This window comes from Triticum dicoccoides, chromosome 5A (assembly GCF_002162155.2).
Source record: "Triticum dicoccoides isolate Atlit2015 ecotype Zavitan chromosome 5A, WEW_v2.0, whole genome shotgun sequence".
Classification (NCBI taxonomy): domain Eukaryota; kingdom Viridiplantae; phylum Streptophyta; class Magnoliopsida; order Poales; family Poaceae; genus Triticum; species Triticum dicoccoides.
The window spans coordinates 648,307,133-648,330,030 of NC_041388.1; the positions used below are offsets into that span (position 1 = coordinate 648,307,133).

The 22,898-nt window shown below is 39.8% G+C and overlaps 1 protein-coding gene across 1 annotated transcript in view; it reads right to left on the reverse strand.

Annotated features, from left to right (window-relative positions):
• Positions 1-13,235: 13,235 nt before the first annotated feature.
• The window catches only part of LOC119303728, a 21,331-nt gene continuing 11,668 nt past the window's right edge, over positions 13,236-22,898 (reverse strand). The window contains exons 7-8 of the mRNA XM_037580865.1: positions 15,302-15,405; positions 13,236-13,331 (exon numbers count right to left, since the gene is read on the reverse strand). Of these exons, the coding sequence (XP_037436762.1) occupies positions 13,236-13,331; positions 15,302-15,405 (200 nt within the window). The remainder of the gene's footprint in view (positions 13,332-15,301; positions 15,406-22,898) is intronic.

Here is a 22,898-nt window from a genome sequence, read left to right on the forward strand (position 1 = left end):
ATAATCTATCAAATCCTTACCCAACACTTGAAAACTTCACAACACAAAACTTAAAGTAGAAAATCTCATGAGCTCCGTTAGCGAAAGAAAACAAAAGACCACTTCAAGGTACTGTAATGAACTCATTATTTATTCATATTGGTGTTAAACCTACTGTATTACAACTTCTCTATAGTTTATAAACTATTTTACTAGCCATACATTCATCAAAATAAGCAAACAACACATGAAAAACAGAATCTGTCAAAAACAGTACAGTCTGTAGTAATCTGTAGCTAACGCAAGATCTGGAACCCCAAAAATTATAAAATAAATTGATGGACGTGAGGTATTTATCTATTAATCATCTTCAAAAAGAATTAACTAAATATCATGTTCTAAATAAAAATGGCAGCAATTCTCGTGAGCGCTAAAGTTTCTGTTTTTTACAGTAAGATTAAAAAGACTTTCCCCAAGTCTTCCCAACAGTTCTACTTGGCACAAACACCAATTAAACACAAAAAACACAACCAAAACAGAGGCTAGATAAATTATTTATTAAATAAAAGCAAGGAAAAATATTGGGTTGTCTCCCAATAAGCGCTTTTCTTTAAATCCTTTTTAGCTAGGCATTGATAATTTTAATGATGCTCACATTAAAGACAAGAATTGAAGCACAAAGAGAGCATCATAAAACACGTGACAAACGCATCTAAGTCTAACATACTTCCTATGCATAGGCATCTTACAGGCAAACAAATTATCAAGGAAAGCAAAAACTAGCATATGCAAGGAAGCGGAAAGAAACAATTGCAATCTCAACGTAACGAGAGGTAATTTAGTAACATGAAAATTTCTACCACCATATTTTCCTCTCTCATAATAATTACATGTAGGATCATAAGCAAATTCAACAAAATAGCTATCACATAAAATATTTTCAACATGATCCACATGCATGCAAAGTTGATACTCTTCCAAAATAGTGGGATCTAAAGTTGAACCTCTTCCAAACCCACCTTCAATAGTATTGCAATCACTATTATCAATCTCATATTCATCATGGGGCTTAAATAAATTTTCAAGATCATAAGAAGAATCACCCCAATCATGATCATTGCAACAAGTAGAGGACATAGCAAAACTAGCATCCCCAAGCTTAGGGTTTTGCATATTATTAGCACAATTTACATAAATAAAATTTATAATAAAATCATTGCAATCATGCTTTTTATTCAAAGATCTATCGTGAATCGCTTCATAAAGTAATTCATCACACTTTTCAGATTCACGAATTTCAAGCAAAACCTCATAAAGATAATCTAGTGCACAAAACTCACTAGCAATTGGTTCATCATAATTGGATCTCTTAAAAAGATTAGCAAGTGGATGAGGATGCATAGATCTTAGGTTCTCTGTGTAGTAATAAATAAACAACTATTCCAATCAAACGAGCAAACGAGCCAAGTAAGACATAAAAGCAAACAAAAAGACAAACAGAAGAAGGGCGAATAAAACAGCAAGGGTGAAGTGGGGGAGAGGAAAACGAGAGGCAAATGGCAAATAATGTAATGCGGGAGATAAGGGTTTGTGATGGGTACTTGGTGTGCTGACTTTTGCGTAGGCCTCCCCGGCAACGGCGCCAGAAATGGCTCGTAGTCGGGAGTCAAATCTTGACTTGACTTGCGCGAACCTCCCCGACAACGGCGCCAGAAATCCTTCTTGCTACCTCTTGAGCACTGCGTTGGTTTTCCCTTGAAGAGGAAAGGGTGATGCAGTAAAGTAGCGTAAGTATTTCCCTCAGTTTTTAAGAACCAAGGTATCAATCCAGTAGGAGGCTACGCGCGAGTCCCTCGCACCTGCACAAAACAAATAAATCCTCGCAACCAACACGATAAGGGGTTGCCAATCCCTACACGGTCACTTACGAGAGTGAGATCTGATAGATATGATAAAATAATGTTTTTGGTATTTTTATGATAAAGATGCAAAGTAAAATAAAAGGCAATGAAAATAACTAAGTGTTGGAAGATTAATATGATGGAAGATAGACCCGGGGGCCATAGGTTTCAATAGTGGCTTCTCTCAAGAGCATGAGTATTTTACGGTGGGTGAACAAATTACTATTGAGCAATTGACAGAATTGAGCAAAGTTATGAGAATATCTAGGTATGATCATGTATATAGGCATCACGTCCGAGACAAGTAGACCGACTTCTGCCTGCATCTACTACTATTACTCCACACATCGACCGCTATCTAGCATGCATCTAGAGTATTAAGTTCAAGAGAACAGAGTAACGCTTTAAGCAAGATGACATGATGTAGAGGGATAAATTCATGCAATATGATAAAAACCCCATCTTGTTATCCTCGATGGCAACAATACAATACGTGCCTTGTTGCCCCTACTGTCACTGGGAAAGGACACTGCAAGATTGAGCCCAAAGCTAAGCACTTCTACCATTGCAAGAAAGATCAATCTAGTAGGCCAAACCAAACTGATAATTCGAAGAGACTTGCAAAGATAACCAATCATACATAAAATAATTCAGAGAGATTCAAATATTGTTCATAGATAAACTTGATCATAAACCCACAATTCATCGATCTCAACAAACACACCGCAAAAAGAAGATTACATCGAATAGATCTCCACAAGAGAGGGGGAGAAATTTGTATTGAGATCCAAAAAGAGAGAAGAAGCTATCTAGCTAATAACTATGGACCCGAAGGTCTGAGGTAAACTACTCACACTTCATCGGAAGGGCTATGGTGTTGATGTAGAAGCCCTCCGCGATCGATGCCCCCTCCGGCAGAGCTCCAGAACAGGCCCCAAGTGGGATCTTGTGGATACAGAAAGTTACAATGGTGGAATTAGGGTTTTGGCTCCGTATTTTATCGTTTGGGGGTACGTAGGTATATATAGGAGGAAGAAGTACGTTAGTGGAGCAACAGGGGGGCCACGAGGGTGGAGGGCGCGCCTGGGGGGTAGGCGCGCCCCCTACCTCGTGGCCTCCCTGTTGGTTGCTTGACGTAGGGTCCAATTCTCCTGGATCATGTTTGTTCCGAAAATCACGTTTCCGAAGGTTTCATTCCGTTTGGACTCCGTTTGATTTTTTTGCGAAACTCTGAAATAGGCAAAAAAACAGCAATTCTGGGATGGGCCTCCAGTTAATAGGTTAGCCCCAAAAATAATATAAAAGTGAATAATAAAGCCCAATAATGTCCAAAACAGAAGATAATATAGCATGGAGCAATCAAAAATTGTAGATACGTTGGAGACGTATCAGGGTCCAATTCCTCTGGATCATGTTCGTTCCGAAAATCACGTTCGCGAAGGTTTCATTCCGTTTGGACTCTGTTTGATATTCTTTTTCTGTGAAACCCTAAAATTGGCAAAAACAACAATTCTGGGATGGGCCTCGGGTTATGGAGATTCCCATCAATAGATATCAATGTGAGTGAGTAGGGATTGCCATGCAACGGATGCACTAGAGCTATAAATATATGAAGCTCAAAAAATGAAACTAAGTGGATGTGCATCCAACTTGCTTGCTCAAGAAGACCTAGGGAATATTGAGGAAGCCCATCGTTAGAATATACAAGCCAAGTTCTATAATGAAAAATTCCCACTAGTATATGAAAGTGATAACATAGGAGACTCTCTATTATGAAGATCATGGTGCTATTTTGAAGCACAAGTGTGGAAAAAAAGGATAGTAGTATTGCCCCTTTTTTGGGCCTTTTTTCTTTGGCCTTTTTTGGGACAATACTCTATGAATGATGATCATCACACTTCTATTTATTACAACTCAATGATTACAACTCGATACTAGAACAAAGTATGACTCTATATGAATGCCTCCGGCGGTGTACCGGGATAGCAATGATGCATGAGTGACTTATATGAAAGAATTTATGAACGGTGGCTTTGCCACAACTAAAATGTCAACTACATGATCATGAAAAGCAATATGACAATGATGGAGCGTGTCATGATAAACGGAACGGTGGAAAGTTGCATGGCAATATATCTCGGAATGGCTATGGAAATGCCATGATAGGTAGGTATGGTGGCTGTTTTGTAACGCCCTCAATGTGGCTATATCTCCCACGTGTCGAAGCATGACTTAGAGGCATAACCGCATTGAAAGCAATGTCGCAAGTGAGGTAATCTTCGCAAACAACCCATGTAATACAATAGGGGGAAAGATACATAGTTGGCTTACAATCGCCACTTCACACAATTACATGAATAAAGCATTACATCAACGAAATACAATCAAGGTCCGACTACAGAATCAAAATAAAAGAAGAACCCCAAAAGCGACAAGGTCCCCGATCGACCCCAACTGGGCTCCACTACTGATCAAATAGAATGGAACAACACAAAGGACAAGATCTTCATCGAGCTCCTCCTGAGCTTGGTTGCGTCATCTGCACGGTTCAACGGCACCTGCAAGTTGGTTTTGGAAGTATCTGTGAGTCACGGGGACTCAGCAATCTCGCACCCTCGCGATCAAGACTATTTAAGCTTATGGGTAAGGTAAAGGTATGAGATGGAGCTGCAGCAAGCGACTAGCATATATGGTGGCTAACATACGCAAAAGAGAGCGAGAAGAGAAGGCAAAGCACGGTCGATAAAAGTATGATCAAGAAGTGATCCTAAAACAACCTACGTCAAGCATAACTCCAACACCGTGTTCACTTCCCGGACTCCGCCGGAAAGAGACCATCACGGCAACACACACAGTTGATGTATTTTAATTAAGGTCAAATTCAGGTTTTCTACAACCGGACATTAACAAATTCCCATCTTCCCATAACCGCGGGCACGGCTTTCGGAAGTTCAAATCCCTGCAGGGGTGTCCCAACTTAGCCCATGACAAGCTCTCACGGTCAACGAAGGAATAGACCTCTTCCCGAGACATTCCGATCAGACTCGGTATCCTGGTTCTACAAGACATCCTCGACAATGGTAAAACAAGTCCAGCAAGACCGCCCGATGCGCCGACATCCTGATAGGAGCTGCACATATCTCGTTCTTATGGCTCATCGGATAAGCTAAGTGTACAAAAGCCGACGTAACCCAAGTTGCCAAGGAATGGCCCTGCACGGTGCTCTGGGTTGGACCAACACTTAGACAAGCACTGGCCCGGGGGTTAAAATAAAGATGACCCTCGGGATGCGCGACCCCCAAGGGAAAAGGCTAGGTGGCAAATGGTAAAACCAAGGTTGGGCCTTGCTGGAGGAGCTTTATTCAAGGCGAACTGTCAAGGGGTTCCCATTATAACCCAACCGTGTAAGGAACGCAAAATCCGGGAACATAACACCGATATGACGGAAACTAGGGCGGCAAGAGTGGAACAAAACACCAGGCATAAGGCCGAGCCTTCCACCCTTTACCAAGTATATAGATGCATTAATTAAATAAGATATATTGTGATATCCCAACAAGTAAACATGTTCCAACAAGGAACAACATCTCCATGTTCCAACAAGGAACAAACTTCAATCTTCACATGCAACTAACAACGCTATAAGAGGGGCTGAGCAAAGCGGTAACATAGCCAAACAACGGTTTGCTAGGACAAGGTGGGTTAGAGGCTTGGTTCAACAATATGGGAGGCATGATAAGCAAGTGGTAGGTATCACAGCATAGGCATAGCAAAAGAGCGAGCAACTAGCAAGCAAAGATAGAAGTGATTTCGAGGGTATGGTCATCTTGCCTGAAATCCCGCAAGGAAGAAGAACGAGTCCATGAAGAAGACAAACGGACGTAGACGAACGGGTCCTCACAAACGCAACGTTACCGAATCCAACCCGAAGAAGCAAACACCGGAAAGAAGCACACAACATAGTAAACAACCAACACATGAACATGGTATGATATGCGGGATGCGGTATGCGATGCATATGCATGATTTAACAAGGAATGCATGAGCCTGGCCTCAACTTGGAAATCCAAGTGTGCCACTAGAAAGGTGAGATGAAATCGCTTGAAAACGATATAAAGAACGCCGGAATCGGAGTCACGGTTTGGAAATGGCAAGCAATTCAAATATGACCACGTTCTGCGATTTACAGCAAGTAGCCATCTAAATGCAACAAGATGAGCATGCTACAGCACTCAAACATGGCAACAACATACATTGCAGGGATCCACTCATGATGCTTAACAAAAGATGAACACTGAGCTACGGCTAATTCATCCATTAACAGGTTCAAACAAGCATGGCAAAAGCGCAATTGGTAAACAGATTTCAGACTTAGTGAAATTAACACTTGTCTGAAATATCAGATCAGGTAGCATGCTTTGGAGCATGAAAACCATATGCTACAGGACCTGAACATGGCAAAGTAAAGCATGGCATGGAGCTACTCAAAGAGCTTAACAAAAATCCCTTAGTGACCTTGAGCCAAAAGGGATCAGAAAATACATTTGCAAGCATGTGAACATGGCAAAAACATAATCAGTTCTCAGACTTAGTGAAAACTGGAGCATGCTGAAACAAATATCAAGTAGGCATGTTTACGAGCTAGACGCACTCACTAAAGAGCAAGGCATGACAATCTAAGCATACAACCATCAAGAATACACATTATACAAGCTAGACATGGCAAGAACAATAGCATAGCATGCACGGATCAACGACAACATCCTCGGCAAAATCGCTAACAAGTAGACAATCTGCCCAGATTCATGAAATAGCAAAAGTAGAGCTCGATTGACTCAAGCTAGGGTGCTCCATAATTGCAAACAAAGACATGGATAGATAGAGCACTACAAGATTAACAAATCATCCTTACTGATCATCCTCAAAAGAGGCACAGATCACTAGGAAACAACATGAACATATGGCATATTGATAAAAATAGATCAAGGACTTAGTGGAAATGCTAAGTCCCTAAAATCAGCATTAACGAATGCTCCACTTTGCAAGTTTGTGCTAGTCACCACACACATCACAAAAATACATGGATAGCACCTCTGGAAAGATGGCATGGCATATAACAAAACACATGTAGAGCTCAGGGGCATATCATGCACACAATAAACATGGCAAAAATGACAAATAGCTATTTAGTGCGGCAGATCTGGCAATTATCTCAAATAGCACTTTTCCAACAGCATTTCGGGCATCAAGATGAACTCAAATGAAAATGATGCAATGAGATTAAATGATGTGCTCTCTGAGACGAACATTTTGATATGCTATATGCATGAATCGGATCTATGGATGCAAAGTTACGACATGATGAACATGGGCATTTGAAACATGGAAATCTCGGGGACTTAGTAGAAATTGGACCTCCAGATCTAGGGTTCATCCGCGAAATGATCCGAAATTTCGGGGAGGGGTGCTCTTTTATAGGTAGAGGGAGCTAGGAGAGTCCAAATGAGGTGCGGTTTTCGGCCACGCGATCGTGATCGAACGACCGAGATGATGGAGGGGGTTTAGGTGGATTTTGGGCCAAATTGGAGGGGTGTTGGGCTGCAACACACACGAGGCCTTCTCGGTCCCTCGGTTAACCGTTGGAGTATCAAACGAAGTCCAAATGGTACGAAACTTGACAGGCGGTCTATCGGTAGTAAACCAAGGCCGCTTGGCAAGTCTCGGTCCAATCCGGAAATGTTTAACCCCCACACATGAAAAGAAGGTAGAAAGGGACACCAGGTGACATAGGAGCGCCGGATTGCAAAACGGACAACGGGAAAAATGCTCGGATGCATGAGACGAACATGTATGCAAATGAAATGCACATGATGACATGATATGCAATGCATGACACTCAATAAAATACAAGGCAACAACAGAGAATAACTGGAGGACACCTGGCACATCGGTCTCGGAGCGTTACATGTTTTGAGGAAGGTATATGGTGGGCGTATGATACCGGCGAAAGGTGCGCGGTATTAGAGAGGCTAGCAATGGTGGAAGGGTGAGAGTGCGTATAATACATGGACTCAACATTAGTCATAAAGAACTCACATATTGTATTCCAACTTCTCTATTGTTTATAAACTACTTTACTAGCCATAGATTCATCAAAATAAGCAAACAACACACGAAAACAGAATCTGTCAAAAACAGAACAGTCTGTAGTAATCTGTAGCTAACGCAAGATCTAGAACCCCAAAAATTCTAAAATAAATTTCTGGACGTGAGGAATTTATCTATTAATCATATTCAAAAATAATTAACTAAATAGCACTTTCCAAATAAAATGGCAGCAGTTCTCGTGAGCGCTAAAGTTTCTGTTTTTTACAGCAAGATTAACAAGACTTTCCCCAAGTCTTCCCAACAGTTCTACTTGGCACAAACACTAATTAAACACAATAAACACAACCAAAACATAGGCTAGATAAATTATTTATTAATAAATAGGAGCAAAAACCAAGGAATAAAAATAAAATTGGGTTGCCTCTCAACAAGCGCTATCGTTTAACGCCCCTAGCTAGGCATAAAAAGCAAGGATAGATCTAAGTGTTGCCATCTTTGGTTGGTAGTTCTTTAATGAGACATATATCACCTTTAGGAGTTTCTTCCCTTTTATCAATAATCAAACTTCTAGGCACAAGATCTAAAAAATCAGTAGTAGCAAATGGTTCCTTAATGATAGCAAAAAGATTAGGATGAATACTTATAGATTTGAGATCCACAGTTTCCTTGCTAGAGGATTCACCTTTATTTTTAGGAACATACATAAGCTTGGCACTTTTAGTTGGAGGACTTGGAGTATTCTTTATGGAAGAAAAAGCGGTTCCCAAGTTGGTAATAATACCCTCAACTTTATCGATTCTAGTGGAATCATGATTTATTCTTTCATTAACTATAGGTTCCTTATCTTTAATTTTTTTTCAAAGTTACTCCTACTTTAGATCCATATTGGGTAATTTGGTTGTGGATATTTTTATCAAAAGTTTCAATTAACTCAACGGTAGCAACTTTATTTTCAATAATTTCAAGTTTTTGCATTACATGCTCCAAAGTTAACATAGTTCCATTAATCATAAGAGGGGGTGAGCCAAATAAATCTATCATAGCATTATAAGAATCAAAAGTATGGCTACCCAAGAAATTCCCTCCAGTAATGGTATCAAGGATATATCTGTACCAAGGAGTAGTGCCTACGTAAAAATTGCGGAGAAGAACGAAAGTGGACTGCTTCCTGGTAGATCTATTTTGAGCATTGCAAATCCTATACCAAGCATCTTTTAAATTTTCTCCTTCCCTTTGTTTAAAATTAAGAACTTCATTCTCGGGAGATAACAGAGAAGATAGGGGACTAGCCATAACGACAAGCAAGCAATCCAACACACAAGCAAACAAGGAACGGGCAAAAGGAGGCAAATAGAGAAAGATAGGGAGGACAAAGAGAGAGATGGCAAATAAAACGGCAAGGGTGAAGTGGGGGAGAGGAAAACGAGGGGCAAATGGCAAATAATGTAATGCGGGAGATAAGGGTTGTAACGGGTACTTGGTATGTTGACTTTTGTGTAGACCTCCCCGGCAACGGCGCTAGAAATCCTTCTTGCTACCTCTTGAGCACTTGCGTTGGTTTTCCCTTGACGAGGAAAGGGTGATGCAGCAGAGTAGCGTAAGTATTTCCCTCAGTTTTTGAGAACCATGGTATCAATCCGGTAGGAGGCCACGCATGAGTCCCTCGAACCTACACAAACAAATAAATCCTCGCAACCAACACGATAAGGGGTTGTCAATCCCTACACGGTCACTTACAAGAGTGAGATCTGATAGATATGATAAGATAATATTTTTGGTATTTTTATGATAAAGATGCAAAGTAAAATAAAAGGCAAAGGAAATAACTAAGTATTGGAAGACTAATATGATGGAAGATAGACCCAGGGGCCATAGGTTTCACTAGAGGCTTCTCTCGAGAGCATAAGTATTCACGGCGGGTAAACAAATTACTGTTGAGCAATTGACAGAATTGAGCATAGTTATGAGAATATCTAGGCATGATCATGTATATAGGCATCACGTCCGAAACAAGTAGACCGACTCCTGCCTGCATCTACTACTATTACTCCACACATCGACCGCTTTCCAGCATGCATCTAAAGTATTAAGTTCAAGAGAACAGAGTAACGCTTTAAGCAAGATGACATGATGTAGAGGGATAAACTCATGCAATATGAAATAAACCCCATCTTGTTATCCTCGATGGCAACAATACAATACGTGCCTTGCTGCTCCTACTGTCATTGGGAAAGGACACTGCAAGATTGAACCCAAAGCTAAGAACTTCTCCCATTGCAAGAAAGATCAATATAGTAGGCCAAACCAAACTGATAATTCGAAGAGACTTGCAAAGATAACCAATCATACATAAAAGAATTCAGAGAAGATTCAAATATTGTTCATAGATAAACTTGATCATAAACCCACAATTCATTGGTTTCAACAAACACACCGCAAAAGAAGATTACATCGAATAGATCTCCACAAGAGAGCGGGAGAACTTTGTATTGAGATCCAAAAAGAGAGAAGAAGCCATCTAGCTAATAACTATGGACCCGTAGGTCTGAGGTAAACTACTCACACTTCATTGGAAGGGCTATGGTGTTGATGTAGAAGCCCTCCGTGATCGATGCCCCCTCCGACGGAGCTCCGGAACAGGCCCCAAGATGGGATCTCGTGGATATAGAAAGTTATGGCGGTGGAATTAGGGTTTTGGCTCCGTATCTGGTAGTTTGGGGTACGTAGGTATATATAGGAGGAGGGAGTACGTCGGTGGAGCAACAGGGGGCCCACGAGGGTGGAGGGCGCGCCCCCTACCTCGTGGCCTCCTAGTTGATGTCTTGACGTAGGGTCCAAGTCCTCTGGATCATGTTCGTTCCGAAAATCACGTTCCCGAAGGTTTCATTCCGTTTGGACTCCATTTGATATTCTTTTTCTACGAAACCCTAAAATAGGCAAAAAAACAGCAATTCTGGGATGGGCCTCCGGTTAATAGGTTAGTCCCAAAAATAATATAAAAGTGTATAATAAAGCCCAATAATGTCCAAAACAGAATATAATATAGCATGGAACAATAAAAAATTATAGATACGTTGGAGACGTATCAATAACATCATGGATAGCTGTGTTTCTTCCCTTGTCATTGCCATGAGCTACATTCCATAGTTGGTATCTCCTACCTTAGGGTTTTCCTGACAAAAACTTTGAGTTTTTAACTCTCCATGTTCCGGTATTTCTCCGACACACCTTGATCTTGGGTATTGACAGCTTCAATAGTCTACCAAGTTCCATAAGGGTAATCTTCCTAGGTCATACAAACCTGGGAATTCTTCGGAGCCTTCAAATTCTCCTAGTCTTCGGAGTCTCCAACCGTTGTAGTTTCCATCATTATAATGCACGATAAAATCCTCTTCATTCCAAAATGGTCTTAGTTGTCCGATATCTTGTACTTCTTGGAGTGGTCTCATCAGTCAAATCCTCGTCTGGTCAAAAGGAGAAAGGGTATTGTCCAACTAAAAGGGAATATTTGATAAAAATCAGAAAAGAAGAGAGGTAAAAGATCCTTTTCAAAATAAAGTTCTAGAGAAATCATCTCCTAAGGGCTTGCCAGTTTCTAGCGACCCAACCCGAATGGATCAAGTCTCTGTGCTTTAGTGTCATCCCTGGATTGGTATGCTGACACACACAGTACTCGAGGATTTATAACAGAGGTAAATTACATGTATAAAGTAACGTAAATACTATTACCTTAATCCAAATAGCTCCAAATTGGAAATAATTTCAAAGGGACTTTAAATTTGATTCGTTTAAACTGCCAACTCATATTTCATATGTTTTGAGGAAGTCATTTTATCTTCTCTCGTGAAAATCATTGAGTTGCTTAAAGTTTTTCTGAATTTGAAATATTTCCAAGTGAAATTCAAATATTTTCAAAAACCCTTTTCATTTACTTAAATGGAAGAAGTCATGTCATCTTCTCTCTAGGGTTTTGTATTGAAATAAATTTGAATTCTTGGAGATCAGAAAGCAAAGTGAAATTTGGGAAAGTCCTTTTATTCTTTTAACTTTCAAAAGTTTCAAATTTCACTCAATTGCACTCAAGCAACCACACCAAAAATCAAACAATCAATCAAAACTATTTATTTAATATAACATTCCAAAATTTAGAATTTTGGGATGTTACACCCAATCCTTTTTGTAGAAAAAGACAAGCCTGGACAAACTCTTATATAAAGGAAAGCGCTCCCGAGGACACATGGGAATTATCGTCAAGCTAGTTTTCATCACGTTCATATGATTCGCATTCGGTACTTTGATAACTTGATATGTGGGTGGACCGGTGCTTGGGTACTACCCTTCCTTGGAAAAGCATCCCACTTATGATTAACCCCTCTTGCAAGCATCCGCAACTACAAAAGAAGTATTAAGGTAAACCTAACCATAGCATGAAACATATGGATCCAAATCAGCCCCTTACGAAGCAACTCATAAACTAGGGTTTAAGCTTCTGTCACTCTAGCAACCCAGCATCTACTTACTACTTCCCAATGCCTTCCCCTAGGCCCAAACAATGCTGAAGTGTCATGTAGTTGATGTTCACATGACACCACTAGAGGAGAGACAACATACATCTCATCAAAATATCGAACAAATATCAAATTCACATGACTACTTATAGCAACACTTCTCCCATGTCCTCAGGAACAAACGTAACTACTCACAAATCATATTCATGTTCATAATCAGAGGGGTATTAATATGCATAAAGATTGAACATATGATCTTCCACCAAGTAAACCAACTAGCATCAACAAAAGGAGTAATCAACACTACTAGCAACCCACAGGTACCAATCTGAGGTTTTGAGACAAAGATTGGATACAAGATATGAACTAGGGTTTGAGATGAGATGGTGCTGGTGAAGACGTTGATGGAGATTGACCCCCTCCCGATGAGAGGATCGATGGTGATGACGATGGTGATGATTTCCCCCTCCCGTAGGGATGTTTCCCCCGTAGAACAGCTCTGCCGAAGCCCCAGATTGGTTCCGCCTCGTGGTGGCGGAGTCTCGTCCCATGAGCTTTCTTATGATTTTTTATCGGACGAAAGACTTCATAAAGCAGAAGATGGGCATCTAAGGCCTGCCTGGGGGCCCACGAGGCAGTGGGGAGCGCCCCCCACCCTCGTGGCCAGGGTGTGGGCCCGCTTTGGTAAGTTCTTTTGCCAGCATTTTATATATATTCTAAAACGTGCTCCCGTGAAGTTTCAGGACTTTTGGAGTTGTGCAGAATAGGTCTCTAACATTTGCTCCTTTTCCAGCCCTGAACTCCAGCTGCCGGCATTCTCCCTCTTCATGTAAACCTGTTAAAATAAGAGAGAATAGGCATAAGTATTGTGACATAATGTGTAATAACAGCCCATAATGCAATAAATATCGATATAAAAGCATGATGCAAAATGGACGTGTCAACTCCCCCAAGCTTAGACCTTGCTTGTCCTCAAGCAGAAGCCGATGACGAAAAATATGTCTACATGTTTAGAGATAGAGGTGTCGATAAAATAGAATACGGACATGAGGGCATCATGATCATTATTATAACAGCAACATATATACATATTGTGATATGATTTCTTATGCTAAAGTAACAATTCATTCACAATTTCAAGTATGAATCAGAAACTTCATTGAAAAGTAACAAACTATAATCTCAGTCATTGAAGCAATTGCAATTTATCATAACATCGGAAAGAGTCAATATAAGAGCTTTTCAGCAAGTACACATACTCAACTATCATTTAGTCTTTCACAATTGCTAACACTCATGCAATATTTATGAGTATGAAGTTTCAATCAGACACAGAGAAAGATAGGGGCTTATAGTTTTGCCTCCCAACCTTTTACCTCAAGGGTAATGTCAATAATAATAGTTCATGAAAACTCACATCCAATTAGCTATATATATCAGGATCTTTCCAACACACAGTGCTTGCCAAAGGATAAAATGTAAAAAGGGAAGGTGAAGATCACCATGACTCTTGTATGAAGTATAAGACAAAAGTAAAAGATAGGCCCTTCGCAGAGGGAAGCAGAGGTTGTCATGTGCTTTTATGGTTGGATGCACAAAATCTTAATGCGAAAGAATGTCACTTTATATTGCCACTTGTGATATGGACCTTTATTATGAAGTCCGTCGCTTTTATTTCTTCCACATCACAAGATCGTATAAAGCTTATTTTCTCCACACTAATAAATCATACATATTTAGAGAGCAATTTTTATTGCTTGCAACAATGACAACTTATTTGAAGGATCTTACTCAATCCATAGGTAGATATGGTGGACTCTCATGGCAAAACTGGGTTTAAGGATATTCGGAAGCACAAGTAGTATCTCTACTTAGTGCAAAGAATTTGGCTAGCATGAGGGGGAAAGGCAAGCTCAACATGTTGGATGATCCATGACAATATAATTTATTTCGGATGTAAGAAAGCATAACCCATTACGTTATCTTCCTTGTCCAACATCAACTTTTTAGCATGTCATATTTCAATGAGTGCTTACAATCATAAAAGATGTCCAAGATAGTATATTTATATGTGAAAACCTCTCTTTCTTTATTACTTCCTATTAATTGCAACGATGACCAAAACTATGTTTGTCTACTCTCAACAACTTTTATTCATCATACTCTTTATATGTGAAGTCATTACTCTCCATAAGATCCATATGATCTCTTTATTTCTTTTTATTCTTTCTCTTCTCTTTTATTTTTATTCCCTCCAGATCATGGCAAAATAATCAGGCCCTTGACTCATAACTAATCTTTATTATATATAGCTCATGGACTCGATTACATAGAAGGATCATAAAGCAAAACTCAGAACTAGATCATACTAAAACTTTATTCTACTAGATCAAAAAGGATCGAACTAAGAAAATGGTAAATATAAAAGTGTGATGGTGATACGATACCGAGGCACTCCCCCAAGCTTGGCAGTTGCCAAGGGGAGTGTCCATACCCATGTGTTTATGTCTCTTTCTTCGGGAGTGGTGATGTGATATTCTTGGCGATGATGCCCCTCAGGATACGATTCTCTTCCTCGAGCTTATTGACTTGCTGCTTGAGGTCCATTATTTCCTTACGGAGCTTGCCCGTGACGGCTAAAGCTCCTTTCACCTAAGGATGTTGCATAGCTGCGAGAGAACAAGTAACACTCTTTTTCATATTTTCATAAGATAGAAATCTAACCTTGGAAGGGATGACCGAGTTTGGAATAGCTGAGCTCTGTAGTTCCCCCATCGTGAATCCGGCTTGGAAACGAGAAGTAACTTCTTGATCCTCCTCCATGGCATCTATCCTTTTCAAGTCGGCCTCCATCTCTTCCTCAGTTGATGGCCCAAAGTGGTCAGCATCACTGTTTGCTCTTGGCCCCGGTATTGGATGAGACACCCAACTCTCCTCAACTGACTCTTGAGAAGACATCTTGCTCTAGATCTACTCCAGAAACAGCTCTAAAAACAGAGGATATTTGCGTGGTATGGTGGTCAAAACCTTCGGAGATTATATAATGATTTTTTACCAACCAAAAGAAGTATCGTGCAAGAAAACGGAGTCCGGAGAGCACACGAGGTGCCCACGAGGCAGGGGGCGCGCCTTCCACCCTCGTGGAAGCCTCATGTCCTTCCCGGACTGCTTCTTATTTTCCTATTTTCTTAAATATTCCAAAATAGAGAAAAATTGCTATTATAACTGTTTTGGAGTCGGTTTACTTACCGTACCACATACCTCTTCCTTTTCGGAGTCTGAAATGTTCTGGAAAGTGTCCATTATGTATTCATCCGGGGTTACGGTTTCAATAACATTAGTTTCAACATTTATGGGATTACCTGAGATATAATGTTTGATTCTTTGACCGTTCACCACCCTTGGATTTGTGCCTTCGAAGTTGTTGATTTTTATGGCATCGGAACGATAGACCTCCTCGATGACGTAATGACCCTCCCACTTAGAGAGGAGTTTTCCCGCAAAAAATCTTAAACGAGAGTTGTATAACTATACATAATTACCTACATTAAACTCACATCTTTGTATCCTTTTGTCATGCCATCTTTTAACTTTTCCTTTAAACAGTTTGGCATTCTCATAGGCCTGGGTTCTCCATTCATCAAGTGAGCTAATGTCAAAAAGCCTCTTCTCACCGGCAAGTTTGAAGTCATAGTGGAGCTCTTTAATGGCCCAATATGCCTTATGTTCTAGTTCAAGAGGTAAGTGACATGCTTTTCCATAAACCATTTTATACGGAGACATACCCATAGGATGTTTATATGCAGTTCTATAAGCCCATAATGCATCATCAAGTTTCTTGGACCAATTCTTTCTAGATCTATTAACAGTCTTTTGCAAAATTAATTTAAGCTCTCTATTACTTAGTTATACTTGACCACTAGACTGTGGATGATATGGAGATGCAATTCTATGATTAACATCATACTTAACAAGCATTTTACGAAAAGCACCATGAATAAAATGTGAACCACCATCAGTCATTAAGTATCTAGGGACTCCAAACCTCGGAAAAATAACTTCTTAAGCATCTTGATAGAGGTGTTATGATCGGCACTACTAGTTGGAATAGCTTTTACCCACTTAGTAACGTAATCAACAACAACTAAAATATGTGTATACCCATTAGAGGAAGGGAACGGTCCCATATAATCAAAGTCCCAAACATCAAATGGTTCAATAACAAGTGAATAATTCATAGGCATTTCTTGACGTCTACTAATATTACCAATTATTTCACATTCATCGCAAGACAAGAAAACTTACGGGCATCTTTGAAGAGATTAGGCCAATAAAAACCGGATTACAATACCTTATGTGTAGTTCTATCTCGAGCATGGTGTCCTCCATAAGCCTCGGAGTGGCACTTGCGTAGGATCTGTTCCTGTTCATGCTCAGGTACACAACGTCTAATAACACCATCTACTCCTTCTTTGTAAAGGTGTGGGTCATCCCAAAAGTAATGTCTTAAATCATAGAAGAACTTTTTCTTTTGCTGGTATGTGAAACTAGGTGGTATAAATTTGGCAACAATATAATTAGCATAATCAGCATACCATGGAGCAGTACGAGAATCATTTATGACAGCTAATTGTTCATCAGGAAAGCTATCATCAATAGGTAGTGGGTCATCAAGAACATTCTCTAACCTAGAAAAGTTGTCTGCAACGGAGTTCTCAGCTCCCTTTCTATTAATAATATGCATATCAATTTCTTGTAACAAGAGAACCCATCTAATAAGTCTAGGTTTAGCATCTTTCTTTTCCATAAGATATTTAATAGCATCATGATTAGTGTGAACAGTTACTTTAGAATCAACAATATAAGGTCTGAACTTATCACAAGCAAATACAATTGCTAAAAATTCTTTTTCAGTAGTAGCATAATTTCGTTGGGCATTGTCTAGAGTTTTACTAGCATATTGGATAACATTTAATTTCTTATCAACCCTTTGTCCTAGAATAGCACCTAGAACATAATCACTAGCATCACACATAATTTCAAAAGGTAAATTTCAATCAGGTGGCAGAACAATAGGTGCAGAAACCAATGCTTTCTTAAGTATTTCAAATGCTTCTACACAATCATCATCAAAGACAAAAGGAACATATTTTTGTAAGAGATTAGTCAGAGGCCTGGAAATATTTAGAGAAGTCCTTAATGAACCTCCTATAAAAACCCTCATGACCAAGGAAACTTCTTATACCTTTAATGTCCCTAGGACACGACATCTTTTCAATAGCATCAACTTTAGCTTTATCAACTTCAATACCTCTTTCAGAAATTTTATGCCCTAAGACAATACCTTCATTAAACATAAAGTGGCACTTCTCCCAATTCAAGACAAGATTAGTTTCTTCACATATCTGTAAAACTCGATCAAGGTTGCTTAAGCAATCATCAAAAGAACTTCCATATACAGAAAAGTCATCCATGAATACCTCAACAATCTTTTCACAAAAGTCAGAGAATATAGCAGTCATACATCTTTGAAAGGTAGCAGGTGCATTGCATAAACCAAAAGGCATACGTCTATAAGAAAGGTGCCGAAAGGGCAAGTGAGAGTTGTCTTTTCTTGATCCTCTTTTGACACAGGTATTTGAGAAAAAACAGAATAACCATCTAGAAAGCAAAAATGTGTATGTTTGGATAATCTTTCTAGCATTTGATGAATAAAAGGTAAAGGGTAATGATCCTTCTTAGTAGCTTTATTTAATTTGTGGAAATCAATTACCATTCTATAACCTGTAACAATTCTTTGTGGCATCAATTCATCTTTATCATTAGGAACAACAGGAATACCTCCCTCTTAGGGACATAATGGACAGGACTTACCCGCTGACTATCAGCAACGGGATAAATTATACCTGCCTCCAGAAGCTTTAGTATTTCTTTTCTTACTAATTCTTTCATCTTAGGATTTAACCGTCGTTGGTGATCAACAACCGGTTTAGCGTCTTTCTCCAATTTTATTTTGTGCTGGCATAGAGTGGGACTAATGCCCTTAAGATCATCAAGAGTATATCCAATAGCAGCACGGTGCTTCTTTAGAGTTTTCAATAATTTCTTTTCTTCATGCTCTGAAAGGTTAGCACTAATAATAACAGGATATATCTTTTTCTCATCAAGATAGGCATATTTAAGAGTATCAGGTAATGGTTTAAGCTCAAACACGGGATCATCCTTGGGTGCAGGAGGATCCCCTAGAATTTCAACAGGCAAGTTGTGTTTCAAAATAGGTCCCTGTTTAAAGAATACTTTATCTATTTCCCTTCTTTCATTCATAAACATATCATTTTCATGGTCTAACAAATATTTTTCTAAAGGATCATTAGGAGGCACGGCAATAGAAGCAAGACCAATAATTTCATCTTTACTAGGAAATTCCTTATCATGGGGTTGTCTACGAAATTTAGCAAAATTAAACTCATGAGACATATCCCCCAAACCAATAGTAACTACATCCTTTTTGCAATCTATCTTAGCATTAACAGTATTCAAGAAGGGTCTAACAAATATAATGGGACAAAAGTTATCTTGTGGGGAACCAAGAACAAGAAAATCAGTAGGATATTTAACTTTCCCACACAAGACTTCAACATCTCTAACAATCCCAACTGGTGAAATAGTGTCTTTATTGGCAAGCTTAATTGTAACATCAATTTCCTCTATCTCAGCAGGTGCAATATCATGCATAATTTCTTTGTACATGGAATGAGCTATTGCACTTGCACTAGCACCCATATCACATAACCCATGATAGCAATGATCTCCTATTTTAACATAAATAACAGGCATGCCTAGAACAAGTCTATGTTTATTTTTAGTGTCTGGTCTAGCAATTCTAGCAGCTTCATCACAGAAGTAAATAACATGCCCCTCAATATTATCGGCCAAGAGATCTTCAACCATAGCAATACTAGGTTCAACTTTAATTTGCTCAGAGGGTGTAGGTGTTCTAGTATTACTCTTACGAACCACAGTTGAAGCTTTAGCATGATCTTTTTTCTAACAAGGAAAGGTGGTTTCTCAATATAAGCAGTAGGAACAACATGATCAACATTATAAGTGATAGTCTTTTCTTCAACTTTAATGGGTGCAACTACTTTTTCTTCAATGGTAGGATTATATTTAAACCACTTCTCCTTAGGGAGATCAACATGAGTGGCAAAGGATTCACAGAAAGAAGCTACTATCTCAAAGTCAAGTCCATATTTAGTGCTAAATTCAAGAAAGGCATCGGTATCCATAAAAGATTTAACACAATCAAACTTTGGGGTTATACCTAACTCCTTACCTTCGTCGAGATCCCAATCTTCAGAGTTGTGTTTAATTCTCTCCAATAAATCCCATTTGGATTCAATGGTCTTCATCATAAAAGAACCAGTACAAGAAGTATCAAGCATGGAGCGATTATTAAGAGAAAGCCGAGCATAATTTTTTTGAATAATAATTTCTCTTGAGAGCTCATGATTGGGGCATGAATATAACATTGACTTAAGCCTCCCCCAAGCTTGAGCGATGCTTTCTCCTTCGCAAGGCCCAAAATAATATATATAATTACGATCACGATGAACAAGATGCATAGGATAAAACTTCTGATGAAATTCCAATTTCAATCGGTTGTAGTTCCATGATCTCATATCATCACATAGCCTAAACCATGTCAATGCCTTTCCCTTCAAAGATAAAGGGAAGACCATCTTCTTGATAACATTCTCGGGCATACCTGCAAGCTTAAATAATCCACAAATTTCATACACGTAGATTAGGTGCAAATCGGGATGTAATGTTCCATCACCTGTGAAAGGATTAGCTAGCAGTTTCTCTATCATACCCGAAGGAATTTCAAAGTAAACATTTTCAGTAGGTTCAGTAGGTTGAGGAGCAACTCTTTTCTCTACTGGTCGGGGTGAAGATACCCCGAACAAGCCCCTCAAAGGATTATGTTCCATAGTAACAAGTGACAGTAAATTTCAGCACACTATATAAATGTTTCCTTACCAAATTCCACCTACCAAAGGCGCTTTACTCCCCGGAAACGGCGACAGAAAAGAGTCTTGATGACCCACAAGTATAGGGGATCTATCATAGTCCTTTCGATAAGTAAGAGTGTCAAACCCAACGAGGAGCAGAAGAAAATGATAAGCAGTTTTCAGTAAGGTATTCTCTGCAAGCACTGAAATTATCGGTAACAGATTGGTTTGTGATAAGGTAATTTGTAACAGGTAACAAGTAATGAAAGTAAATAAGGTGCAGAAAGATGGCCCAATCCTTTTTGTAGCAAAAGACAAGCCTGGACAAACTCTTATATAAAGGAAAGCGCTCCCGAGGACACATGGGAATTATCGTCAAGCTAGTTTTCATCACGTTCATATGATTCGCATTCGGTACTTTGATAATTTGATATGTGGGTAGACCAGTGCTTGGGTACTGCCCTTCCTTGGACAAGCATCTCACTTATGATTAACCCCTCTTGCAAGCATCCGCAACTACAAAAGAAGTATTAAGGTAAACCTAACCATAGCATGAAACATATGGATCCAAATCAGCCCCTTACGAAGCAACTCATAAACTAGGGTTTAAGCTTCTGTCACTCTAGCAACCCATCATCTACTTATTACTTCCCAATGCCATCCCCTAGGCCCAAACAATGGTGAAGTGTCATGTAGTCGACGTTCACATGACACCACTAGAGGAGAGACAACATACATCTCATCAAAATATTGAACGAATACCAAATTCACATGACTACTTATAGCAAGACTTCTCCCATGTCCTCCGGAACAAACGTAACTACTCACAAATCATATTCATGTTCATAGTCAGAGGGGTATTAATATGCATAAAGGATCTGAACATATGATCTTCCACCAAGTAAACCAACTAGCATCAACTACAAGGAGTAATCAACACTACTAGCAACCCACAGGTACCAATCTGAGGTTTTGAGACAAAGATTGGATACAATACAAGAGATGAACTAGGGTTTGAGATGAGATGGTGCCGGTGAAGATGTTGATGGAGATTGACCCCCTCCCGATGAGAGGATCGATGGTGATGACGATGGTGGTGATTTCCCCCTCCCGGAGGGATGTTTCCCCAGCAGAACAGCTCTACCGGAGCCCCAGATTGGCTCCGCCAAGGTTCTGCGTCGTGGCGGCGAAGCTTCGTTCCGTGAGCTTGCTTATGATTTTTTTCTCGGACGAAAGACTTCATATAGAAGAAGATGGGCGCCGGATGCCTGCTAGGGGGCCCACGAGGCAGGGGGCGCGCCCCCACCCTTGTGGCCAGGGTGTGGGCCCCCTCTGGTAAATTCTTTCGCCGGTATTTTTTATATATTCCAAAACGTGCTCCCGTGAAGTTTCAGGACTTTCGGAGTTGTGCGGAATAGGTCTCTAATATTTGCTCCTTTTCCAGCCCAGAATTCCAGCTGCCGGCATTCTCCCTCTTCATGTAAACCTTGTAAAATAAGAGAGAATAGGCATAAGTATTGTGACATAATGTGTAATAACAGCCCATAATGCAATAAATATCGATATAAAAGCATGATGCAAAATGGACGTATCACTACACCCCTTAGTTTGCTACGCTCTTTCTCCTTTGTAAGTCATGTCCGAACCTGGTTCAAATCATTGTCCGACTCCCACAAGTATACATCAACCAATCACCATGCCATCGTAAGTGCACGTCTTTACTATATCCAGCCTCGACGCTCGCTAGACAATAGCATGTCGACCCAACCAATGATGTAATCTACCCCTACCTTATGGTTGTTTTCTCTACAATAACATTGATGGCATTTATGGGGATGCCCTTACTTGAAGTCATGTCTCCTCAACCTTTTTGCAACTTGGCTGCCTTGGATAATCCAAAGCCACCAAGTAACCACCTCCTTGCATGGCTCATTGCATGCCCATAAGGAGAAAGGCGACAAGAGGATGGCGAAGAATCAAGCCTTGCATTTAGAATCGTCCCAATGGCAAGTGAAGCATTCACAAGAACGCCCGCTACCAACACCAAAGACCGAGGATTGCCAAAAACTACTTCCAATATCCGTGATAAACTTGTTGCTCATATAAAGTCCATCATTATGCTAAAACATCATACCTTAAGGCAATCCAAGTGGCCAGAGTGCCACAACGGACTTTTGGCTTCCACTTAAAAAAAATTCATGCACCAACACCTAGCCGCCACAACACAACACTCATAACAAATTAACAGACGCCTAAAGAAGCAAAAGAAAAGCATGGGAAACAAGATGACTTCAAAGCCCATCACCTTCCTCACGTACCTCTCTTTGCTCGCCAAGCAAGCATGAATGGTTCAACTCCTACTTCTTTGACAAAGGGCAAGGTAACAA